This window comes from Pyrus communis, chromosome 2, assembly GCF_963583255.1.
Source record: "Pyrus communis chromosome 2, drPyrComm1.1, whole genome shotgun sequence".
NCBI classification, from domain to species: Eukaryota; Viridiplantae; Streptophyta; class Magnoliopsida; order Rosales; family Rosaceae; genus Pyrus; species Pyrus communis.
Window position 1 is genome coordinate 23,678,813 of NC_084804.1, and position 24,963 is coordinate 23,703,775.

At 38.2% G+C, this 24,963-nt stretch overlaps 2 protein-coding genes and 1 long non-coding RNA gene across 3 annotated transcripts; all 3 read right to left on the reverse strand.

Annotated features, from left to right (window-relative positions):
- Positions 1 to 5,023: 5,023 nt before the first annotated feature.
- On the reverse strand, positions 5,024 to 7,414 carry LOC137724971 (uncharacterized). Its single transcript, XM_068463596.1, has 5 exons — positions 7,043 to 7,414; positions 6,404 to 6,527; positions 5,909 to 6,127; positions 5,579 to 5,826; positions 5,024 to 5,437 (listed from the first exon to the last, which is right to left on the reverse strand). The coding sequence occupies exons 1-5, from the start codon at positions 7,412 to 7,414 to the stop codon at positions 5,024 to 5,026; spliced, it is 1,377 nt and encodes a 458-aa protein (XP_068319697.1).
- A 72-nt stretch (positions 7,415 to 7,486) lies between these two features.
- Positions 7,487 to 8,877, reverse strand: LOC137724972 (uncharacterized). The gene is made up of 2 exons (XM_068463597.1): positions 8,728 to 8,877; positions 7,487 to 8,146 (listed from the first exon to the last, which is right to left on the reverse strand). The coding sequence occupies exons 1-2, from the start codon at positions 8,875 to 8,877 to the stop codon at positions 7,487 to 7,489; spliced, it is 810 nt and encodes a 269-aa protein (XP_068319698.1).
- A 4,931-nt stretch (positions 8,878 to 13,808) lies between these two features.
- On the reverse strand, positions 13,809 to 15,792 carry LOC137726553 (uncharacterized). The gene is made up of 2 exons (XR_011067648.1): positions 15,530 to 15,792; positions 13,809 to 14,063 (listed from the first exon to the last, which is right to left on the reverse strand). It is a non-coding gene; the product is annotated as an uncharacterized lncRNA (long non-coding RNA).
- Positions 15,793 to 24,963: the final 9,171 nt, after the last annotated feature.

The window sequence follows — 24,963 nt, forward strand, 5'->3', positions numbered from 1 at the left end:
GTAATGCTTAATGATCTTTGATTGTATCTTTATTGTGCTTTTCACGTAAAGGACTTTTGGAGAATGTGGTGAATTGCGTTGCGCTAACCCATCCAATTCATTAACTTAAGGAAAACTTGACGGTTAATTTAAGCGGACCTAATTAACCCGGAGTGTTGAGTTTCATAATTTATCGAAAGACCAACTGAGAATCAATCTTGTATGCAAGTGTAACATGTGTGGAGAAGAACCCCTTGGCTATTCCATCATCCATATTTTATTCACATTCATATTTACATTCTGTTTTAATTGCAATTTGTTCATTTAGTTTAATTCTATCAAAACCTAAATCCCCCTTTACTTTAATGTCAAATTAGTTAGAAATCAATTTAGTTTGTGTTTTTAAGAGTTTTGAGTCTTTTGAACTTGTTAGAATCAGTTTAGTTTATGTTTTAAAGTATTTTTGAATTCTTTGAGTCTAGTTTAGTGTTTTATATTGTTTTTACGTTTTTAAGTCAGTTTCCAAGAGATTAACAATCCCTCCTAATCCCCGGTCCAGAACGATCCCTACTTACATACTTACTACAATTGATAAAAAGAGGGTTTAATTTGTGTGCGTATAAATAACGCATCACAAAGTAAAAGAAGCAATCAGCCGGCACTTGGAGTCAATCTTCCGATCTCGAGCCAACTGCCTGGAATCTATTCCTGATTGCTTACCTAGCGTTGCTCTCGAGTAGTCATCTTCAACGGTTGATACACTTCCGGAGAAGGGACCACTTCTGCAAAGGGGAGCGAGTAAGGCAAGTGAAAATGATACATTGAAGCATGTGGAGACAAACATAGGCTGAGTTATCCTCCAACCCTTTTCAATACGAATTGGAAAGATTGAATAAAGAAACAGACCAAAAGGGTAAGCTCAGACCTTCGGGGGAGACCAAAAGAACCATCCTGCTGCCCAGTTCAAGAAGTAGCACAAAGGAAAATCAACGATGGGCAGAAACCAGTTCAAGAGTAAGCCTGTGGAATCACAAAGATCAAAAGCCTCAATGCAATTACCAAGGAGAAGATGGAATTTACACTCTATAACCAGATTTGCGTCTCTAAACTCTTCTCTTTGTTAATTACATTCTGCCATGTTTAGTATGCTTAGTTGTTGTTTGTGTGTTTACTTATGTTTTGTGTGAATCTATGCTTAAAACATTGAGGACAATGTTTGATTTAAGTGTGGGGGGGTAACTAATGTTGTTAATGCAAATTCGTGGGATTTTATCACCCATAACTTCAAATGTTGTTCCTTGCTGTTTTAAGGTGTTTTTAAGTTGTTTTAGAGTGTTTTAGTATGTTTTGTTTTTATAACTCCGAAAAGCACATAAAATTTTGAAAAATTGTTTTGAAAAGCCTAAAAAGAGTGTTTTGAGTCGTTTTTGTGAGTTTGTGTCTTAGGGTACCTTCCAACACAATGATAAGGATTTGGTTTATAATTGCATGACGGTTAGAAAGAGTTATAAACATAGAGAAAAGTTTGATTTACTCTTGGTATATGCTTGGTTATGGTTATAATGTATGACTTCACATGCAATCATAAAAGAAAAATTCATTTTTGTAACATGCTTGAAGGAAGAAACTCAAACAAACGCTACATCCCTGTGAGACTCGAGCCATTACTTTCTTTGGAGAGTTATTTTCTGTGATTCTTTATTTTCTAAAGTTGTTGCATGATCTCATTATTCCTTGCTTGGTTGCTACTTAGAATGCAATTGTATCATGATAGAACTAAATGCTAGAACTCATGCCCATTTCATTCAAAGCATGTTATTGATTTGCATAACACATATTCAAGAAGAAGTTGTGTAGTGACCACCACCATAGCCAAATAGCCTTACTTCCCATACTTCGTATATATTGTAAGTTTTAACCCCGTTGAGCCTTGTTTAGCCTTTATTCTTTGTTTACCCACATTTTCCTCACCTAGCCTAGTTTAGGACAATCCCCACCCTTGTTCTTAAAAGATAGTGAGCATGACTTAATTGAATTCCTTTTGAGTTACATTATGAAAGAAAATAAGTGTGGGGGAGAGAATGTTTAAGTGTTTATGTTTTGAGATTCAAAAGAAAAGAAAAAGAAAAAAAAAAAAAAAAAAGAGAAAAGAAAGAAAGAAAGAAAAAAGAGCTTAAAAAAAAAAAAATGAAAATAAGTGAAAATGAACTCACGAGCGTTGATGGTTGAAGAAAGGGTCCAAAAAAGATGAATATGGCCCTAAGTTCTGTGTAATTCCCCCTTGGGTGATCAAAGTTGACTTCTGCATTCTAAAGGAAATTCTAAGTGCCTAATTCAATACTTTGCTCACTATTGCTTGAAGAACGTTTGTTATCCTTACCTTTCATTTTTAGCCAATTACCCCAAGCCCCATTACAACCCTTGACTTCTATATGGAGTGTTATGTATTTCAATTGTGGAGTTTGAACTTGGTATGAGCTTATGGTGTCACTGGTTCTCGCGTCTAAGTAGTAGCATTCCATTCATGAGATCATATCTAAACATGCTTATTAACTCCAGAAAATGCTTTCCTTATTATAACATATGTGAGTGTTCGTCTACATGTTTACATCAATCTTCTCACATATACCTAGTGTAGGGTGTGTAGTCAGAAAATCTGTGTGAAAAACGAGAGTACATCTAGTAAGAAATTGAGGGAATTCTCTAAGGCATGTTACTACATTCAAAACATGGTTTTAAATGCTTAATTGTGAACTAGTATGTGGTGACTATGATTAAGAATGTACTTAAGTGTAAAGATGGCTCAAATCTATGAGAATAATGATTTTTAAATTGTCATGTGCATTGGAAGTCCCTGATACGATTGTTGGAAGGTGTAGGTTGTGTTTTGTTCTTTTTGTTTTGTTTTTCTGTTTTGCTCGAGGACTAGCAAAAGCTAAGTGTGGGGGTATTTGATAGGAGCATATTTATGCGACTTAAATGGCTTGTTCTCGTACATTTACGTTATGTTTCTTTAGTTATTTTAGTACTTTAAGCTATTTTCGTGTGTTTGTAGGTCCAAAGGGCTAAAGGAGCAAAAAGATGCATTTTGGAGACTTTTGGAGCACTTTTGGGCTAAGGACGGATAGCTTATGCTTGAAGCCAAAGTGTTGGACGAAATTGAAGACCTAATTGGAGCCAAAGTGTTGGAACCTTGTTCTCTTTAGTTTTAGGACATTTAAACCTTTCCTAATCCCAATCATGCCATGCATAACACACATCCATTCTAACACATTGTCATTGCACATGCATTTCCTTCATTAGTTAACCCACATGCACTTATCACTTATCATCACCACATATCATATCACTTAATCACTTATCACTTATCATCACCACTTAACCACTTATCATATCATAACCACATATCATATCACTTATCACTTATCACTTAACATATCATCCACCTACTTCACCTACAACATCCACCTACTTCACCTACAACATCCACCTACTTCACCTACAACATCCACCTACTTCACCTACAATATCCACTTCACCTACAACATCCACCTACTTCACCTACAACATCCACCTACTTCACCTACAACCTCCACTTACTTCACCAACCTCACACACTTACTTCACCTACAAATGACATAGCCATATGTTCCCTCCACTACTCCTATAAATACCCTTGCATTCATTCATTCATGGACATCTCATTTTCATACACAACACACCACAAACACATCCCTTTCTCTCTTAGCCGTGAGCTTCCCATCTCTCCCCTTATAATCCAAAAACCATTTTTCCATTCCCTTTCCACTTCTCCACCACTCCTTTTCCATTCCACACTTCCATCCCCCAAACCAATTATCCCTAGACCTTATGCTACAATAAAGAGGAAGAGAAGAGGGCCTAAACGTTCATACAATTCAAGTTTGAGTTGTTGGAATGTTTAGGCGTTTCTTTGATTTCAATGTTTAATTTCAATTCTCTTTGTTTTGTATGAGGAACTAAACCCCCCTTTAGCTAGGGGGGATTCGAAATATATGTTTATGCTTGCATTTTGATTTGATTACTTCTAATTGCGTTTCATAAGTTGTGGATTCAATTTGTTTAACCGTTTGATTGATAACTTATTTATGTATGTTTATTAAGAATGCGCGCTTAATTTTCATGCATGAATATGACGCTAGAATATAAGTGAGTTTCACCTAATCGTTATGAACTTATATTCACAAGTAGTGGAGGTTGCTTATAAACAATCGCGTTAAACGAATTCTTGGCATAAGTTTCATGCAATCATAGTAACGAATGCCTCGTCAACACTTATAGTTTTCATGATGCTTAATGATTCTTGCTTGTTTCTCTATTATGCAATTCATGTAGGGAACTTGTGAGGAATGCTTTGGGTTGTCGTATGCAATCATCCAATTCATTAACTTAAGGAAAACTTGACGGTTAATTTAAGCGGACCTAATTAACCCGGGGTGTTGAGAATTCATGGTTTATTGAAGTGCAATTGGAAATCATTTTATTATGCAAGTGTAACATGTATGGAGATGAACCCCTTAGCTAGCCATACCATCCATTCATTTCCGTCAATTTCATATTTACAATTTGTTTTCTTTACAATCTATCCATTTTAGTTTAAATTCGTCCAAAATCAATCCCCCCATATTTCGTTTAAGTCTTAGTCTTAATCTTTCTTATTTTTAGTTTTGAATTCTTCGAGTTTAGTATAGCATTTTAGTTTGTGTTTTTAAAAGCATTTTGAGTCTTTTGATTTGTTTTAGTGTTTTAAAGTTTAGTTTTACATTCTTTGAGTCTAGTTTAGTGTTTTATATTATGTTTTTACGCTTTTAAGTCAAATCCAAGTGATTAACAATCCCTCCTAATCCCCGGTCCAGAACGATCCCTCACTTATCCATTCTACTACAATTGTCAAACGAGGGTTTAATTTGAGTGTCAAGTAAATCTCGCATCACCTACTAATCAGGCTAATAACATACATCATATCTAGTCGTGTTGCAGTCAAGTATATAAGACTGCCCACGATTCATTTGTACAGAGTGTTATCCACTTCTACTCCTTCTTCATCCTTCATCAATTTGAAACCAGGAACAATAGGGTTATGAACTGCATTACATTGGTCCATATTAAACCTCTCCAACACTTCTTGAGCATATTTCCGTTGACTAACATAGATGCCTTCAGACCTTTGAATCACTTCTAAGCCAAGAAAGTAACTCATTCTTCCAAGGTCAGTCATATCAAATTCAGTCATCATTGAATGTTTGAAATCTTTGAACATTGACTCATCATTCCCAGTGAATATAAGATCATCAACATAAAGGCAGACAATTAACATTTTACCTCCTCTCTTGACAAACAAGGTATGTTCATGTGGGCACTTCTCGAAGCCTTCCTTCATGAAATAAGACTCAATGCGGCTATACCAGGCTTGAGGAGCCTGTTTAAGACCGTATAGAGCCTTTTTAAACTTATAGACTTTATGCTCCTGCCCCTTTTGTTCATAACCTAGAGGCTATGCTATGAACACTTCTTCATTTATTTCTCCATGGAGGAAAGCTTTAACATCTAATTGGTATACAGTCCAATCATTCCTCGCTGCAAGTGATAGAATGACACGGACTATATCCAATTGTGCCACAGGTGCAAATACTTCTGCATAATCTACTCCATATTGCTGGCTATACCCTTTTGTAACCAGGTGAGCCTTGTACTTGTCCACTTCACCTTTCTCGTTGAACTTAGTTTGGTAAATCCATTTTACCCAAACTATTTTCCCTTCTGGTGGCATCTCTATCAGCTCCCATGTATTGTTTCTTCCATTTGTCACTTTTCATAGCCTCTTCATAGGTAATGAGATCAGATTCAGCGAATAGAACTAAGTGACTCACATCTTCTTCCTCGGAGAGACCTTCTCCACTTACATAGTCTCTCATCCACACTGGTTGTCGTCTAACTCGTCCTTCGATGGCAGTCATCTCAGTCTGGTCATTATGATCTGATTCCTTGCTTTCCAGTGTTGGTTCATCGGCCTCATCATTCCTCGGATCTCCTTCTTCATTCATGTCCCACTCGAGATCAGCCATGATTGTTTCTTGGTGATGGTCACTCCAGTCCCAAGCTTTGTTTTCTTCAAAAACAACATCCCGACTTATCACTATCTTCCTAGAACCTGGATTGTACAGATGATATGCCTTGGATTCCTCACTGACTCTGAGTAGAATACACTTCATACTCTTGTCATCGAGCTTGATTCTCTTGCTAACAAGAACATGCACGTGTGCTAAGCAACCAAAAACCCTGAAGTGCTCCACTGATGGTTTAGAGCCATTCTAGGCTTCTTCTGGCGTCATACTCCTCACTGCTAGGGTTGGACTTCTGTTGAGCACATGAATGGCCCAATTACCTGTTTCTGGCCAGAAGGTTCTTGGAATTTTCTTCTCTGTAAGCATGCTTCGAACCATGTTCATGATGGTTCGATTCTTCCTCTCCACGACGCCATTTTGTTGGGGAGTGTAAGCAGCTGTCAACTGCTTTTGAATTCCATGCATGTTGCAAAAATCTGTGAACTCGTGTGAAGTGAATTCACCCCCACGATCTGTACGTAGAGTCCTATGCTTGGGCTAGTTTCCTTTTCAACCCTAGTCTTGAAACTTTTGAAAATACTAAGAGCTTCTGACTTCTCAACCAAATAGTACACTCATGTTTTCCTACTATAATCATCAATGAAACTAATTAGATACCTCTTTTTTCTGTTGGAGATTGGATTGATAGGCCCACATATGTCTGCATGCACGAGTTGAAGAATCTGAGATGCTCTCCACGTACTCTTCTTTGGAAATGGATCTCGTTGTTGTTTTCCCACCAGACATTCTTCACAAACTTGCATGTATGTTTGGAATTTTGGTAAGCCCTTCACCATACTCTTTTGTTGAAGGACTTGTAGACCACTCCAACCCAAGTGTCCATATCTGTGATGCCATAATTGATGTTGATCGTCTGTAATCATGTTGAAACATTTATGCCCTTGTAATTGTGTGCGTACCTGCAAGATAAACATGTGATTTTCTGCCATTGTGGTCTCCCAAATCTGTCCTCTTTCTGGATGATAAATCCTGCACTTGCCACTTTTGATAAAAATGGCAAGACCCTTCTCTTGCAACTGACCAATGCTCAGTAAATTGTTTTTTAAATCCGGTACATAGAACACTCCAGTGATGACTTGCATGATTCCATTGACCTCCATTCGAATATTTCGCATTCCTATCACGTCCAAGCTTGAGTTGTTCCCCAACTTCACAGACTTCCTGAAAGTGTCGTCCAAATCTATAAACAGCTCCTTCTTACCACACATATGATTGATGCATCCCGAGTCCAGGAACCATAATTCTTCCTTGTTATCTTCCTTGATATCCATGTAGGCTATCAATAACATTTCATCATTAGTTTCTGCATAAAAGCCTTTTGAATCCTTCCCCTTCTTAGGACATTACCACTGAAAATGTCCAAGTTCATAACAGTGGTAACATTTGAGGGTAGTCTTGTCAGGGCCATTTCTACCCCTTCCTCGTCCTCTTCCTCGGAAACTACTGCGTCCCCCTCGCCCACCTTGGTGAATATCATAAGTAACCTTTACAGCTTGCTCATCCGATGTATGTCTCCCCATCCTTTGTTCGTGTACAAGCACGTTGCTTTGCAGTTCATCAATGGACAGGATGTCGAGATCATTTGATTCTTCGATGGAACATACCACATAGTCATATTTAGTAGTCATTGATCGCAGAATCTTTTCGATGACCACCACATCTTCCATCTTTTCCCCATGAATCCTCATCTTGTTGGCTATGGTGAGAGTACGTGCAAAGTACTCATTCATTGATTCCCCTTCCTTCATATGCAGAATCTTAAACTCTTTTCGAAGAGCTTGTAACTGTGCACGCTTGACTCTTGCCGTGCCTTGGTACTTCTGCTTCAAGGAGTCCCAGATGTCCTTCGCGGTATCTTTCTTCAATATTGTCTCCAGGATTGATCGATCAATGGTCTGGAACAAGTAATTCTTAGTCTTCAAATCCTTTAGTCGCTGATCTTCAACAGTTTTCTTCTGTCCATCTGTGAGATCACACTCATCTGCTACTGTAGGAATGCCTGTCTCCACCAAGCTTCAATATTCTTTGGAGCGCAAGAAGTTCCCTATGAGCATGCTTCAATGATCATAGTGTCCATCAAACCTTGGGATTGTAGGTTGCACAAAATTGCTTTCAGTCGTCATGGTGCTGTTTTAAACGATGAAAATAACTTCAATCAGGCCCCGTGGTGGGGCTCTGATACCAAATGTTGAAAACCCTAAGTTGAACACTCACAAAAGATCACGTAAACATATATTTGCTAGAACACTCAAATGCCTGGGAGAATGTCTCTGTTTATTCAAAGTGTAAACATGTCTTTTAAATAGCCTTACAAAGAGAATTGAAAGCTAAAAATATGCAGCCCACGTTTCACAACCCTAACAATGTGGTACAAGACTAAATCAAACTCAAAAAACTTATCCCTAAAGACTAGGAGACCTAACCCTAACGGCTAGGAAACCCTAACAACTTCAACATAAGGATCATCCCACACATAAAACCGAGCCTTTTTTTTAAGTTTATCACGTTGGTGCTTATTTAGGTTGCTTAGAACTTGTTTAGACACCAAATAATTCACTAAATCAACATACCATGGCTCACTTACCTCGATGGATAGCAGCTGCTCATCTAGGAATGTCTCTGGGATAGGCACAACATCTTCTTCATGCACCATACGGCTCAAGTGGTCAGCCACCACGTTTTCACTTCCTTTCTTGTCCCGGATTTCGATATTGAACTCTTGAAGTAGAAGCATCCAGTGAATAAGCCTTGGTTTGGCCTACTTCTTGGTGAGTAAGTACTTCAACGCTGCATGATCAGTGTAAATTATAACTTTAGTGCCAAGTAAATAAGAAGAACAAAACTTATCTAAAGCAAAAACAACAACAAGAAGTTCTTTTTTCGTTGTGGAGTAGTTCAATTGGGCATCATTCAAGGTCCGAGATGCATACTAGATGACATGTGGCTGCTTGTTCTTCCTTTAGCCTAAAACAGCTCCTAATGCATAATCTGAGGCATCACACATAAGCTCAAAAGGAAGGCTCCAATCTGGTGGAACAATGATGGGGGCCGAAGTGAGCATCTCTTTGAGTGTTTGAATGCTTTCTCACATTCCTCATCGAACTTGAATGGGATATCTTTTTGGAGAAGTCGGCAAAGGGGGGTGGAAATCTTTGAAAAGTCCTTGATGAATCACCTATAGAATCCTGCATGTCCAAGAAAAGAACGAACCTCTCTAACCGAAGTAGGAGAGGGTAAATAGCGTACAAGATCTATTTTTGATTTATCAACTTCAATGCCCTTGGCCGAAACAATGTGTCCTAGAACTATGCCTTGTTTTTCAAGATTAAAGTGAGATTATGTAAACAATCATCAAACGAATCACCAAATACACTAAAATCATCCATGAAAACTTCAATAATCTTCTCCACAAAATCTGAAAATATACTTACCATGCATCTTTGAAATGTGGCAGGTGCATTGCATAAACCGAATGGCATGCGACGATAGGTAAAAGTACCAAAGGGACACGTGAAAGTGGTCTTTTCTTGGTCATCCGGAGCTATGATAATTTGATTATATCCCGAATAACCATCAAGAAAACAATAAAAAGAATGACCGGCTAACCTTTCAAGCATTTGATCAATGAACGGCAAGGGAAAGTGGTCCTTCCTTATGGTGGCGTTGAGCTTTCTATAATCAATGCAAACTCTCCCAACCTGTTTGGATACGGGTTGGCACAAGCTCATTCTCAGCATTCTTCACCACTGGCACAAGCTCATTCTCGGCAATCTAAAATAAACATTGAAACTTAAAACAAAAGATAGAAAGAACTCTGAAAATTCCAGCAACTTCAATGGATGAATGGTAGGCATGGCACACCCTAAATCTCTGCAGGAATTTCGTATATATATGGGAAAATCACATTCATATTTTATGAAACAATAACTGGATGTAATCAATTTATATAAAACATATGATCATGGCTTAGAATTCACCTCTAACTAAAATGAAACTTAGTTACACATGTTCATCATAACTAAAAAGCAATCTAAAATAAACATTGAAACTTAAAACAAAAGATAGAAAGAACTCTGAAAATTCCAACAACTTCAATGGATGAATGGTAGGCGCGGCACACCCTAAATCTTTGCAGAAATTTCATATATAAGGGGAAACGGCTGAATCCAAGGAGGAAAGGGCTTTGGCGTTTTAAATTATTTTAGAACTCTAAGAATAAGGTAAAAAGTGTTGGAATGTGATTAGGATTCCTGTTTGCAGCTGGAGATAAGATAAAATAATATTGGATAAGATAGGATAAGATAATGCTCTTCTCCAACTAGGATTCCTCTTTCTTGTGTAATTCCTTGTCTTCCAAGCCTCAACTTTAATTTCTCCAGAGTTGAGCACATGTCTAACACCATTTAAACACCCAAAACATCCAGCCCAGATGCTATTCATGCATGCTATCCAATCCAAATCCAAAACTGCTCCAAATTACTCCATTTAGCTATTTATTGTCATCTTTACCAACTGGACCTACAATAATACAAAAATAACTTAAATAACTTAAATTACTACAATAAATAGAAATTAACTAAGTAAATGGAAAGATATAACAAAGTCACATAACGTGGCACTTATATTGTGGAGCCCACGGCGTCCACGTAGGCAGATAACTGAAAAATTAACAAAAATTGCGACGGATGTATGACATTGAATTGAAATGATAAATAATGTATGAGATTGAAATGTTTTAAAAATGTATGAAGTTGCAATAGCACCTAAACCTGAGGGTGCACAATGTAATTTACCTATTATTTTAATCCACAAGTGTGGATCCCATGGACAGGCCACGTAATCAAACTGGATGAAAAATAAATACAGTTAGGCTCAAGGACCATCGCTCGACATTTTGTTAAATTCAGGGACCACATCTAATGAAATTTTAGTTCAAGCATTATTGCTCTAATTGAGTCATATCATTGATATAATATTCTCTTTGGATTAAGTTTTTTTTTTTTTTTTTTTTCCCCGGTAACAACTAACAAGTATTCGATAAATGTAGAGATGCAAATTTGAGATTGAAAAATCACATTTTGTCTCAATGGAAAATATGTATATTTAAATTTGGGGCAATCTACTATGAAACTCACGTTGTTATTGTTTTCTTTTATCTCTTGAAGAAATGTAAAAAAAAAAAAAAGATAATTTATATAAATATTTATATCTTCCGACCAAATGGGTAATTTACATCCGCTTAAAATTGCGCATTAGAGCGTTTTCAACCAACAAGAGATGTATCTGTTATACATCTTGATATACACCATCAACTTGAAATTCTCTCATTAAATAGACGGTTTAGATCATCAAGCAATGTAATAGGGATGTGAAAGGAAATAAGAAGCAAGGGCAGAGTCAAGAATGTGAAGGGGGTGGGCTAATATTTTGTTATTTAAACAACGAAACTGAGGCTTCTAAAAGAAAACATTACTTTGAAATTTGTTTAACTTGAGAGATGAAATTAGCATGATTTGAATTAGGACAATATGACTTTAAACCTATAACTATATGCCAATACAGCGTTAAAAACCTACAGGTTTATGTTATAAGAGCAACTTCACCATTGCAAAGGTCCCCTAGGGCAAGTCACTATTGAATAGCCTCCAATGAACAGTAACTGCCTTTAATGAACAATAATTGCATTTTGCATCTTCACCCCACACTAAATAGCCATGACTATAGGCAATAAAATATTAGTATTTTTTATTTTATAAAATAATACAAAATAATTTTATTTGTAATTTTGGATAAGATTTTTAATGGTTCTCGTTGCGCCACGTGTCATTATCCGAGAAGACAATTTTTGGTAATAGATTTCGATAAGATATTTATCCAATGCCGTCATGCCATGTGTCGTTACCTTTTCAAAATCGTTGATGATAGATTTCTAATAAGATTTTTAACCAATCACGTAGCGCCACGTGTCACAATTTGTTTACAATCTTTGAGGATAGATTTTAATCAGATTTTTAACGAATGACAACATGCCACGTCGCATTATCTACAACCTAATCCTTTCTTTTTCCTCCATATAACCCATCATCCATCCTAAGTAATCACACACCAAAATCAAAATCTCTATCATTATTCATAGTTTCTGCTTCCTTCTTACAATGTCTTCTTCTTCAAGGATGTTGTGGGAAATCGAGGAGCAAGAGAAAGAATTGTTTAAGCAAGGGGAAGAAATGTTCAATCTCCAGGTGGCCAAAATGAGATGGAAGAGGCAGAGGATGAAGAGCGTAGAATGAGAGATGACGAAGCAAGAAGCCAAAGAGCCTCACATTCGCGTCGAGTCATCCAAGCTGTGGCTCAGATCTCCAAGCCCAGCCGTTCTGCAAACCTTGATAGAAGCAGGCAATGACAAGGTACGGTTCTCTTGGACAATTATTTTGTCCGTAACAATACATTCTCTGATACGTACTTTAGACGTCGTTTTAGAATGAAACGACATTTGTTCAACAAAATAATAATTGCTGTTTGCAACCATGATTCTTACTTTGTGCAAAAGAAAGATGCTTTTGGTGTTATGGGTCTCCTTCCTGAGCAAAAAATTAATGTTACCTTGCAGATGCTTGCATATGGAGCATCTACAAACCAAGTGGATGAGATAGCGAGGATGGGGAAATCAACCATTCTTGAGCCCCTGATGAGGTTTTGCTCAACAATCGAATCTATCTACACTGCAGAGTACCTCCGAACACCTACTGAGATGGACTTGCAAAGGCTTCTGAAGAAGGCCGAGATGCGAGATTTTACTGGGATGATTGGAAGCATTGACTGTATACACTGGACCTAGACCCCTGATGTTAGCGTTGCATCACATTCCCATCGGGCTCGCGGGCCACCAATTTGCACCAAGCCTCTCACTCGGGCCCTTTCCCTCCCCAAGTGCCCGCATAGGCTGCAGGTTGTTGCTAGGAAGTGTGGGTCTCCTTCCTTGCCTGTCTATCGGGCTCCAACATACGCTGGAGGTGCTCTAACAAATACAAATTGCCCGATACAATCACGCTTTAGCTCCCTTCCAATTAACTTGAGTGGAATAGTAACGTCACATCATCAAAAAGGTGATAATACATTGAGACCGAAACACATTCTAACATTTTCAGATTGTTTTAAATGACTAAAGAATTGCTAGATTCACCCAACGTCCTATTTTCTCATCCACATCTCACCCACCATAAAAAATAAAAATTACAACGCTATTTCTCCTCCTAGTATTATTCCTAAAATAACCTCTAATATATATATATATATCTAAACTTTTTCTTTTAATTTTCCAAAGAATAAATATTAATATATTTTCTCTGCAGGTTTGTTCTATGAAACTTTGGATTCAAAGCAACCTACCCATGACTTTGAATGAGGTTTGGAGCTTCATGGAGTTGGAAAGATGGAAGCTTTTTAGGGAAAATCATGAGCTGAGCTGGTGGTGCTTTGCTGCTGCCTCTCTCAAGTTTGGGTGCATCCCGTGGAATCCCGTCCCCAGCTGACACCCAGCCGCACCCAAATCCCTTACACCTGCCTCAAATTCAGGCCATACCCGTTATCCACCTTTTCAGATCGGCGTTAGTGGCAGGTCACCCGGTTTCATTAAAAAGTGGGTGAAGAAATAGGACAATTGAGTGAGTTTAAGAGTACTCTTTATTTTTACTAGTATCAGAATACAAATAATAAATGTCAAACAAACACTTATAATAGCTCAATCAAGACTCTAAGAATGGCCTCAGCATATCACATTCTACTTTTTTCTTTGCTGGTTGAATACAAAAAGATTCCTCACCCGTCACCCCTCACTCAAACACATCATATCTACCTAAGAATCTCACAAAACTTGCGAAGAATCCTTCCGCCCACTTTGCGGCCTCCGGGTAATGCCATCTACAAGACACAAGCATTAGCAGAAGAGCATTAGAAGGATCACAAGCTATACCGAAATGAAATTATTTTTAAGTAGCTGCGTGAAAACCCACGAGCCATGCACAATATAGCAATTCTTATGTGAAAGTAATGATTTCCAATTGATTTTTATCCATGCGAGCTGCAATTCTCCCGTCAAACTAAATGCAGCAACACAACCTAAACGAACCTAAAAGTAATGTCTAGTCACGGTGCTGCTGCTACTATTCATGCTCAAAATGCTTTACTAAATTATAATAAGCCATTTTTCATAATAGCACAAAACAAAAAATTACATTAGTTTTTTACTCCACTGATGTATACAGAACCATGTTAACCACCTTTTCATCTTTGGAATCAACTTATGGAACTGCAATGAAGGAATGCCCAAAGCAGCACAAATGGAAAAATATTTGAACCAATAGGTGAAACTGCTCGAAATTCATTTTTTCTTAACAAGGGCGAAAGGCAAAAGATGAAATAAACTACAAGCAAATCAATTAACCTTGACTTGAATGGGCAGAAACAAAGTCCAGCACTTTCCAGTGAGAGCAAAAGGCAACACAACAACAACAAAGCCTTTTCCCACAAAATGGGGAGAGCAAAAGGCAACACTATCAATTAATTTCCTACACACATGAGAAAGGCCAGAGCACGCTTTCCTATTAGAGTGTTAGTATAGAAGTAACAAGGCTCCAAAGGGTGATAATGTCCAATACTTTGCTGCAGCAACACTGAAGCTAGTGATGTGGTCAGTTTCAACCATGACTTTGGGGCATCCCTTCCCCAAGGCAAACTTCAGCTTCAAGTAAAGAATCCAGAGATCAGCTAATTGGTAAATTAGCAGGAAACCCAAACCTCAAAGAATGATTGCAGTCCCTCAGGACACCACAGCTCCAGTCCACCCTGACAAACTAACTACGGAACCATCCACTTCCGCGTTAAGTTTCCACACTTGAAACTGCCAACAACTCAGGCATCATACTCTCTGAACAAAGTATACTGCCTAAAAGGGTAAATTTGAGTTTCCATTCAAAGCCGATTAGACTCCAGAAATACCACTAATTTCCTCATAAGCACTATCCCAAATCACACTTTTCATAGAAAAGAAGAAACACGCAAAGAGCTTCCTATGGCGGTTTCATAAGGGTATAGTTCGAGTCCCATTTAACACGCATTCGAAAAGTAACGGAAACATACATCTGCAAACCAATCCATCCCAGCTTCAACATCATGATGGGCATTCCCAGAAATGGGAAACAGTCGAAAAGCCGAACTGACTAATTCACAAAAAAAAAAAAAAAAAAAACACCCCTTTTTTTTTCTCTCCAGAAACAGGTACCACACATTGAAGTTGATAAACAGAGTAATCGACAGAAATTCATAAGATAATTATTACAAAAAATTAAGAAAACTAAATCACAGAACAATTTTATATCAAAATTAACCTGAAATTTTACGCGACGGTGATGGGCTGCAGCTTTGGGGGCTCGATGGGCTTGCTGCTTTTCTTATCCAAGAAATCTTCGATGTTGTAAACGACGGTGATGTAGAGAGAGCAGCTAGGGCACCGAGCGATCTCTTCCCCCAATTTCAGGTCGTCCTTTGTGATCTGAAACACGTCACCGCACGGGCACGGGTACGTGTAAGCCTGCAGCTCCTCGTTCCACTCCATATCTTCGATCTCCACGTCGTCGTACGACATCGTTTCAGCTTCTGATTCAGAGAAAGCTTCCCCCTGGATTTTGGATTTAGGGTTTGCTTGAGTTTTGGTACCGTGCAAAAGCACAAAAATTGTAGAAATTTAGAGTAGCACGGTAGTACCACGTCAGCCGTGCTACTTCCATTCAAATTTTGCCATTTGTCATATTTTTAAGTAGCTGGAATTTAATATTATTTTTACCTTTTAACAAATTTAAGAAAAGAAAAAAAGAAGAACATCGGAGATCGCGATCTCCTTCTCCCTCCAACCCAATCCAGTAATCCCGACCCCACACCATTTTGCTCTGATTATTTCCTCTAATTATTCATGCAAGAAGGAAACTGGTTTGATTTGAAGGTTAGACGATTAGGGTTTGCTGCGCTTTGCCGTTGAAGGCGGCGCAGAGGAAACTAGGATTCGGCCCAGATGAGGGGGAGAGAGAGAGATCGAAATCATGTCCCTAGTCTGATTATCACCAGCACCATCCTTGCATCCAAACGCATGAGGGGAAAGGAGACGTCCGATCTCCTATTTTCATTTTTTCTGTTTTTTTTTAATTTATTTAAAAAGAAAAACAAATATTAAATTCCAGGTGTATAAAAATAATAATAGATGGCAAAATTTAAACTTTCACGGCTGACGTGGTACTACTGTACTACACTATAATTTCTCCAAAAATTGAAGGAGCCGAAACCTTGATTGGAAATTTGATGAAGTCGCCTGGCAAGATCAGTCGTTGATAAATTGCCTTAATCCAATATAATATCGTATTATATCCAACAAAAAGAAGAGGATCGAATACACGATGATTTGTAGAAATATCGGCTAACTTTTTTAGGAAAATTACACTTAGAGTACACTTCACACACAATTTACACATGACATGCACATGTCATCTCCATATGATTTGTGCTGTGCTTGTATATTGTTATCAGCATATACAAAGTATTGGATTTTAGGTTTCAAAAGGTCATTCAGACGATGACTTAAAACCATAACAATGGGTATAGAAAGGAAAAAAAGAAAAAAAAAAAAAAAAAAAAGATGTAAAAACCTCCAAGTTTCGAACCTATGTCTTGTTGAATTTATAGTCCCCACCATTACAAAGTAGTTAGATATGCCTAGACCAACCCATGCACAGCGTGATGTAAGGGGTGTGAGATTTGATAACACCCTAACCTTTATGTTGGAAATGAAGTAACAACATTTGGAAGGTCACATGCATCACATCCTCACCATATAAACACCTTCAATACATTCCCTTCCTAAAAAATTAGACTTCTCAGATAGCCAAAACAATTGAGAACACAAACATGTCCAAGTTCTCACATGAAACCAAGGACTTTAACACAGAGTTCCACAGGTGGTACAATATGGAACCTCCTCCAATTCCTAGGCTGCCGAAGGCAAATCCTACGTCATCATTTAGCTTTGTGGACTCGGAGACATCGCTAAAAAGTATATATTAGGTCCGCGGGAAACTCGACTATGAGACGGGTGTTGCCGAGTATTGGAACCATAATCTAATGAAGGTAGAAAAAGAGCTTGTGGACCTCAATGGTGAAGCCAACGAAGCGCTCTACCGTGCAAACAAGCAGAAAACGAAGGCTGACATGTCTGGAGAAAGGATCACATTCCTAATTTTGAATTGTTCCAAAAGCGTCGGGGCCATATTGAGTCATATTGAGTCGTATGAGCATTTTTGGGAGGGAAATGTCGAAATGGAGGAGGAACGCAACAAGGGATTTGAGGATTCTCATCAACTAGTGAAGGGAAAAGAACCGCATCAACCATAATGGGGATTATATGACATTTTATTGTTGTTGATAGGAGCATATTCATGCGACTTTAATGGCTTGTTCTCGTGCATTTACGTTATGTTTCTTTAGTTATTTTAATCCTTTATGCTTCTTTTGTGTGTTTTCAGGTTCTAAGGGCAAGGTATGCAAAAGGATGCCTTTTGGAGCCTTTTGGAGCAAATTAGAGATTGGAATGGATATCATATGCTTGGAGCTAAGAGGATGGACGAAATTAAAGACTTGAAGTAGGAAAGTTAAATCCTAAAAGACCTCATGTTTAAGCATCATTGAAGACTCCTACGCATTTTAGAACACAAAAACAACATTCCTTGCAACCTTAGGACATTGTCGTGTGTTTCCTTGTGTCCCCCTTCCTTGCCATGCAAGGAAGGGCTTTGTTCCCTATTTTAAACACTTAAAGCATTCACTTATCATATCATTCACTTATCACTCACCACATATCATTCATTTATCACTTAACATATCATTCATTTATCACTTATCACTTCCACTCACTTATCACTTATCAAACCATTCACTTATCACTTCCATTCACTTATCACTTATCACTTCCATTCACTTATCACTTATCACTTCCATTCACTTATCACTCACCACATATCATTCATTTATCACTTAACATATCATTCACTTATCACTTATCATACTCATAATCATCTACACATTTCAACCATTTAAACATATGCATTTCAAATCACATGCACATCATTCATTCTTCTTCCTAGCCGTGCATCCCCTTAGCCATTTCCAACCACATTCTTCCACTTCCCACTTCATCATTACACCACCTAATCCACATGCACTCCCATCCATTTCATCATTGCATTCATCACCAAAGAACCAACAACAAAGCCGTGCATTACTCATCAATTCCAGCCACATTCCACATGTTTTCACAACCTAATTCACATGCACATTCAGCCACCTTTCTCCCAAAAACAGTGCACATGCATTCATTATTCATTCACTTTGCATTCCCTTTGCAATTACACCCCACATGTCCATTTAATCATTCAACCACATTCCCATTAACCACAAAACAAATCACACAACACTACCCAATGGCGTGCATCCCCTTCCATTTTCTGCACCTTTCCTCCTTGCAATTCCACATGCATTCATCATCATAACCTAGCTATCATTCCACTCCTACCCATGCCATGCATAACCCACCTTCATCCCTTTAATTCACATGATTTCCCAACACACAAATCAGCCACTCACATGCATTCACACACACTTCACACAAACAACAAGTCTAATCCGTGCATTTCCCTTGCCATTTCCAGGTTGTCTAATTCATCATTTTCAGCCACATATCCACCCACATGCACCCTTTAATCATTCAACCATAAAGCCACATGCAATCTCATTCATCCACCACACATTGCACATGCTTTCACAAGCTTTAACCAACAACAAAACCATCACACAACCTGCCATCATTCACAAAACTGTCTTTGCCGTGGCATTCATTCTCCTTTCCAGCTTTCCTAGCTGTTTTCCACCACATTCCAGCACATGCATGCTTAAACAAACAGCTCTATGTTCCCTACACTACTCCTATAAATACCCTAGCATTCATTCATTCATCATCTCATTCACAACACAACACCCCTCAAACACTTCCATTCTTCCCTAGCCGTGAGCTTCCCATCTCTCCCTTATAATCCAAACACCACTCCTCATCCATTTCCATAATTCCCCAATCCATTCAACACAACCTCACCTTAGACCTTGTACTACAACAACGAGGAAGAGAAGAGTGCCTAAACGTTCATACAATTCAAGTTTGAGTTGTTGGAATGTTTAGGTGTTTCTTTGATTTCAATGTTTCATTTTAATTCTCTTTGTTTTGTACGTATGAGGAATGGAAGAGAAGAGTGCCTAAACGTTCATACAATTCAAGTTTGAGTTGTTGGAATGTTTAGGTGTTTCTTTGATTTCAAAGTTATGAGGAACTAAACCCCCTTTAGCTAGGGGGTGATTCGAAACTATGTTTATATTTGCAATATGAATTGATTAACTTTCGTTGGAATTTCATAAGTTGTGGATTCAATTTGTTTAACCGTTTGATTGATAACTTATTTATGAATGTTTATTAAGAATGCGCGCTTAATTTTCATGCATAAATATGACGCTAGAATATAAGTGAATTTCACCTAATCGTTATGAACTTATATTCACAAGTAGTGGAGGTTGCTTATAAACAATCGCGTTAAATGAATTCTTGGCACGAGTTTCATGCTCATCATAGTAACGAATGCCTCGTCAAAACTTATAGTTTTCATAATGCTTAATGATCTTTGATTGTATCTTTATTGTGCTGTTCACGTAAAGGACTTTTGGAGAATGTGGTGAATTGCGTTGCGCTAACCCATCCAATTCATTAACTTAAGGAAAACTTGACGGTTAATTTAAGCGGACCTAATTAACCCGGGGCGTTGAGTTTCATAATTTATCGAAAGATCAACTGAGAATCAATCTTGTATGCAAGTGTAACATGTGTGGAGAAGAACCCCTTAGCTATTCTATCATCCATTCATTGCATTTCATCAATTTCATATTTACATTCTGTTTTAATTTGTTCATTTAATTTAATTTCGTATAAACTTAAATCCCCCTTTACTTTAATGTCAAATTAGTTAGAAATCAATTTAGTTTATGTTTTAAAGCATTTTGAGTCTTTGGTTTGTTTTAGTGTTTTAAAGTTTAGTTTTACATTCTTTGAGTCTAGTTTAGTGTTTTATATTACGTTTTTACGTTTTTGAGTCAAATCCAAGTGATTAACAATCCCTCCTAATCCCCGGTCCAGAACGATCCCTACTTATACATATACTACAATTTGACGAAAAGAGGGTTTAATTTGTGTGCGTATAAATCTCGCATCAAATTTTGGCGCCGTTGCCGGGGATTAGAAAATTTGCTAATCCCTTGGATTGTTTGTTTCTGTTATGTATTTTAGATTTAGTTTTTTTTATTTGTGTTTTGTTTGTTGAATTCAAGTACTAGATGGCACTTGATAATGCTTCTCTTTTGTCACAACTCATGGAAAGGTCCCAAATGCAAAGAGTTGATATATTGAATCTTCAATCAAGGAATAACGTGTTTTCCAATACTTACAATTCGGATTGGAGTGATCATTCAAACTCTATGTGGTGGGAACCTCAAAATGCTCAACAAGGAGGATATTGGCAGCCACCACAACCTCATATTCAATATACCCAACCAAACTTAAGTTCGTCAATAGATTATAATCAAAAGCTTAACGAATTAATTTGTTTGGTGCAGGGCTCACAAAATCAAGACAATGAGGCTCGACAAGAAGACAAAAGGTTGGACCACTTGGAAAAGCAAATTGGGCGGATAGCGGAGTTCGTAGGACAATTTTGCGACCAAGGCAAACTCCCTAGTTCAACCATTGTAAATCCGAAGGGAGAATTTGAAGCACCTTTGCCGGAAGCACTTATTGCTCCTACGCCATCTAATTCAAGTAAGGTTGTTCCAATTAGTTCTAACCCCATTCCACCTAATATCCCTATTCCTTGCAGGTTCATGAATTCCAAGGAAGAAGAAAGTGAAAAAGACATCTTGGAAGACCTTCCAAAGGTGCAAAGTAGGGAATTTCATGAATTCATCAAAGAGGATATACTTGAGACAACAATGCCCAAAGAAGTTGAATTTGATGACATTGGACAAGTCATAACCATCACATGCAATCTGGCCAAGTCCAATATCCCTGAAACTTTCAAAGGAGTGGTGTTTGTCATTGAGTTCTTGTCAGACAAAACAAGTAAGTCATTTTTTTCAAATTCCATTACATTTTATACTAACTTCTTGTTTTTTATGAATCAGGCACCTACATTAGAATTCAAATCAATGCCGGTTCACTTCAAGTATCACCTTCCATTCAAGGACCAATTCCATGCCGTTTGATTTTATTTATGTTAGTAAATAAATAAAATAATAATAATAATAATAATAATAATAATAATAAAAAAATAAAAAAATAAAAAAAAAGAGAAAAAAAAAAAAGAAAGATACTAAACATGGAGAAAGGTGGAGCTTCACAAAGGTTGTTTGCGTAAAGCCCCACTACGAGGCACAGAAGCGGAAGGCGCAGAAGCGGGAGGCATAGAAGCGGGAGGCATCGGAGCGGAAGCCATCGGAGCTAGAGCATTCCAGGCCTCAATACTTGGCCAAGCGCTGGATGACCCAGGAAAAAGGTGCCTCTGGAGATAAGACGCAAGCCTTTGACGGTCATTGTGAATTCGACCCTCAGATTCTTGCAGCTCATCAAGCTTCCTCTTCATGCCCGCCGAATAGTTATTTGCAAGCACATGCAAACTTCTATTCTCGTACTTAAGCTGTTTGATTTCCTGCTTAAGACTTTCCACCTCTGCCATCAACGATTCCACTTGGCGGGACCGAGCAAGCAGGCGTAGGCCCATGTTGGACACAGCACACTGAACACTAAGTGCGAGGGACTCTTGAACGGCCAACTCATCGGACCGTCCTGACAGCAGCCTACTATCTTTTGGAGTGAGGAGGTTTCTAGCTACTATTGTAGCTGTTGTGGCGTCCTGCATCACAGAGTCTTCACCTGAAAGAGGACCGTTAGAAGATAAAAAAGAAGGACGCCATACATTACCTTGACGGGGCGCAACCGGATCGCTGTTGAGACTCAAATCTAAGCTAAGGTTCGATGAGTTTGCCATTTTTTTTCAAAAGTGTTCAAAGAGAATGGGTGGATGGAGTTAAATTTCGAAGGGTCGGAGACGATTTTCAAGAACGGGAGATCTTCAGAGTGTGTATGTTGGCGGTGATCGATAGCTCTATAAAAAGCCAAGGCGACGCGTCCACCGGTTCAAAGAGCCGAATTTTTCGGCGTAAGTTAGGCGACGCTCCCTCGGCTTTTCAGACAACACGTTCAACTTTGTCAAAAGATTTCTGACAAAGCTGAAAACACGTGGAGACCATCATCGCAACTACACATCTTTAGCCGACAAGCGCAAAGTTCGGCGACGCTTTCTCTGCTTTTCAGAAGACGCGTGCAGCTTTGTCAAAAGGAGCCGCATCTGCACTACCACGTGTCGTTCAGAAAGCGAAGGGGCGTCGTTCAGAAATCGAAGGGGCGCCTGCTCAGAAATCGAAGAGGCGTATTCAAAGATCGAAGAGGCGCCACTATTTCAAAAAGCCGGAATTGCGGGATCAAAACGTTTGTCGACAAGGGTAAAAAGTACCACCACTTGATATTATCTCTATATATGTCGACCTTCGTCTTTTATGGCAGGGCAAACCTGAAGAAAATGCCCAACTCTCCCTCACCTCTGAGGGCGCACTCCCAGCAAAGCCTTTCGAAATACTCAAATTTTTCTTCTTCCCCAAAGATGATACCAGATGCCTGGAGTAAAGATGACCCAGGAGGAAATACATGTGCTGATTCATGCACCGCTTCTTCAAAAGCAAAGGTATCTCATATCATCAAGGTCAAAAGCAAAAGTATCTCATATCATGCTCTTTCCCTGTCTTTTTCTTTGTCCTTGTTCTTACTCGCATGGCAAAGTAAAAGAAGCAATCAGCCGGCACTTGGAGTCAGTCTTCCGATCTGGAGCCAACTGCCTGGAACCTATTCCTGATTGCTTACCTAGCGTTGCTCTCGAGTAGTCATCTTCAACGGTTGATACACTTCCGGAGAAGGGACCACTTGATGCGAGATTTATACGCACACAAATTAAACCCTCTTTTCATCAAATTGTAGTATATGTATAAGTAGGGATCGTTCTGGACCGGGGATTAGGAGGGATTGTTAATCACTTGGTTTTGACTTAAAAACGTAAAAACATAATATAAAACACTAAACTAGACTCAAAGAATGTAAAACTAAACTTTAAAACACTAAAACAAATCAAAAGACTCAAAATGCTTTTAAAAACACAAACTAAAATGCTATACTAAACTCGAAGAATTCAAAACTAAAAATAAAAAAGATTAAGACTAAGACTTTAACGAAATATGGGGGGATTGATCTTTGACGAATTTAAACTAAAATGGATAGATTGTAAAGAAAACAAATTGTAAATATGAAATTGACGGAAATGAATGGATGGTATGGCTAGCTAAGGGGTTCATCTCCATACATGTTACACTTGCATAATAAAATGATTTCCAATTGCATTTCAATAAACCATGAATTCTCAACACCCCGGGTTAATTAGGTCCGCTTAAATTAACCGTCAAGTTTTCCTTAAGTTAATGAATTGGATGATTGCATACGACAACCCAAAGCATTCCTCACAAGTTCCCTACATGAATTGCATAATAGAGAAACAAGCAAGAATCATTAAGCATCATGAAAACTATAAGTGTTGACGAGGCATTCGTTACTATGATTGCATGAAACTTATGCCAAGAATTCGTTTAACGCGATTGTTTATAAGCAACCTCCACTACTTGTGAATATAAGTTCATAACGATTAGGTGAAACTCACTTATATTCTAGCGTCATATTCATGCATGAAAATTAAGCGCGCATTCTTAATAAACATACATAAATAAGTTATCAATCAAACGGTTAAACAAATTGAATCCACAACTTATGAAACGCAATTAGAAGTAATCAAATCAAAATGCAAGCATAAACATATATTTCGAATCACCCCCCTAGCTAGGGGGGGTTTAGTTCCTCATACAAAACAAAGAGAATTGAAATTAAACATTGAAATCAAAGAAACGCCTAAACATTCCAACAACTCAAACTTGAATTGTATGAACGTTTAGGCCCTTTTCTCTTCCTCTTTATTGTAGCATAAGGTCTAAGGATAGTTGGTTTGGGGGAATGGAAGTGTGGAATGGAGTGAGGAGTGATGGAAATGGAAAGATGGTTTTGGATTCTAAGGGGACTCACAGCAAAGAGAAGGAATGGAAGTGTTTGTGGTGTGTTGTGTATGAAATGAGATGAGATGTTGAAAGAATGTGGTTGGAAAGTGGAAGGGAAGGCACGGCACAAAGGGGGAAGTGTTGGAAATGCATGTGATGCATGCCAATGTTGTCTTTTGGTGCATGTGTGTGTTGAATGGTGTCCTTTAATTATGCACGGTTTAGGGCTGTTAAGGGGAGAGAAATGGGAGTGAATGTGGTTTAATGATGAAGGGGGAAAGCTTGGAAAGCATGTGGCAAGGTTGGTTGCATGATGATGATGCATGTGAGTTGAAATGCATATGTTTAAATGGTTGAAATGTGTAGATGATTATGAGTATGATAAGTGATAAGTGAATGATGTATTAAGTGATAAATGAATGATATGTTAAGTGATAAATGAATGATATGTGGTGAGTGATAAGTGAATGGAAGTGATAAG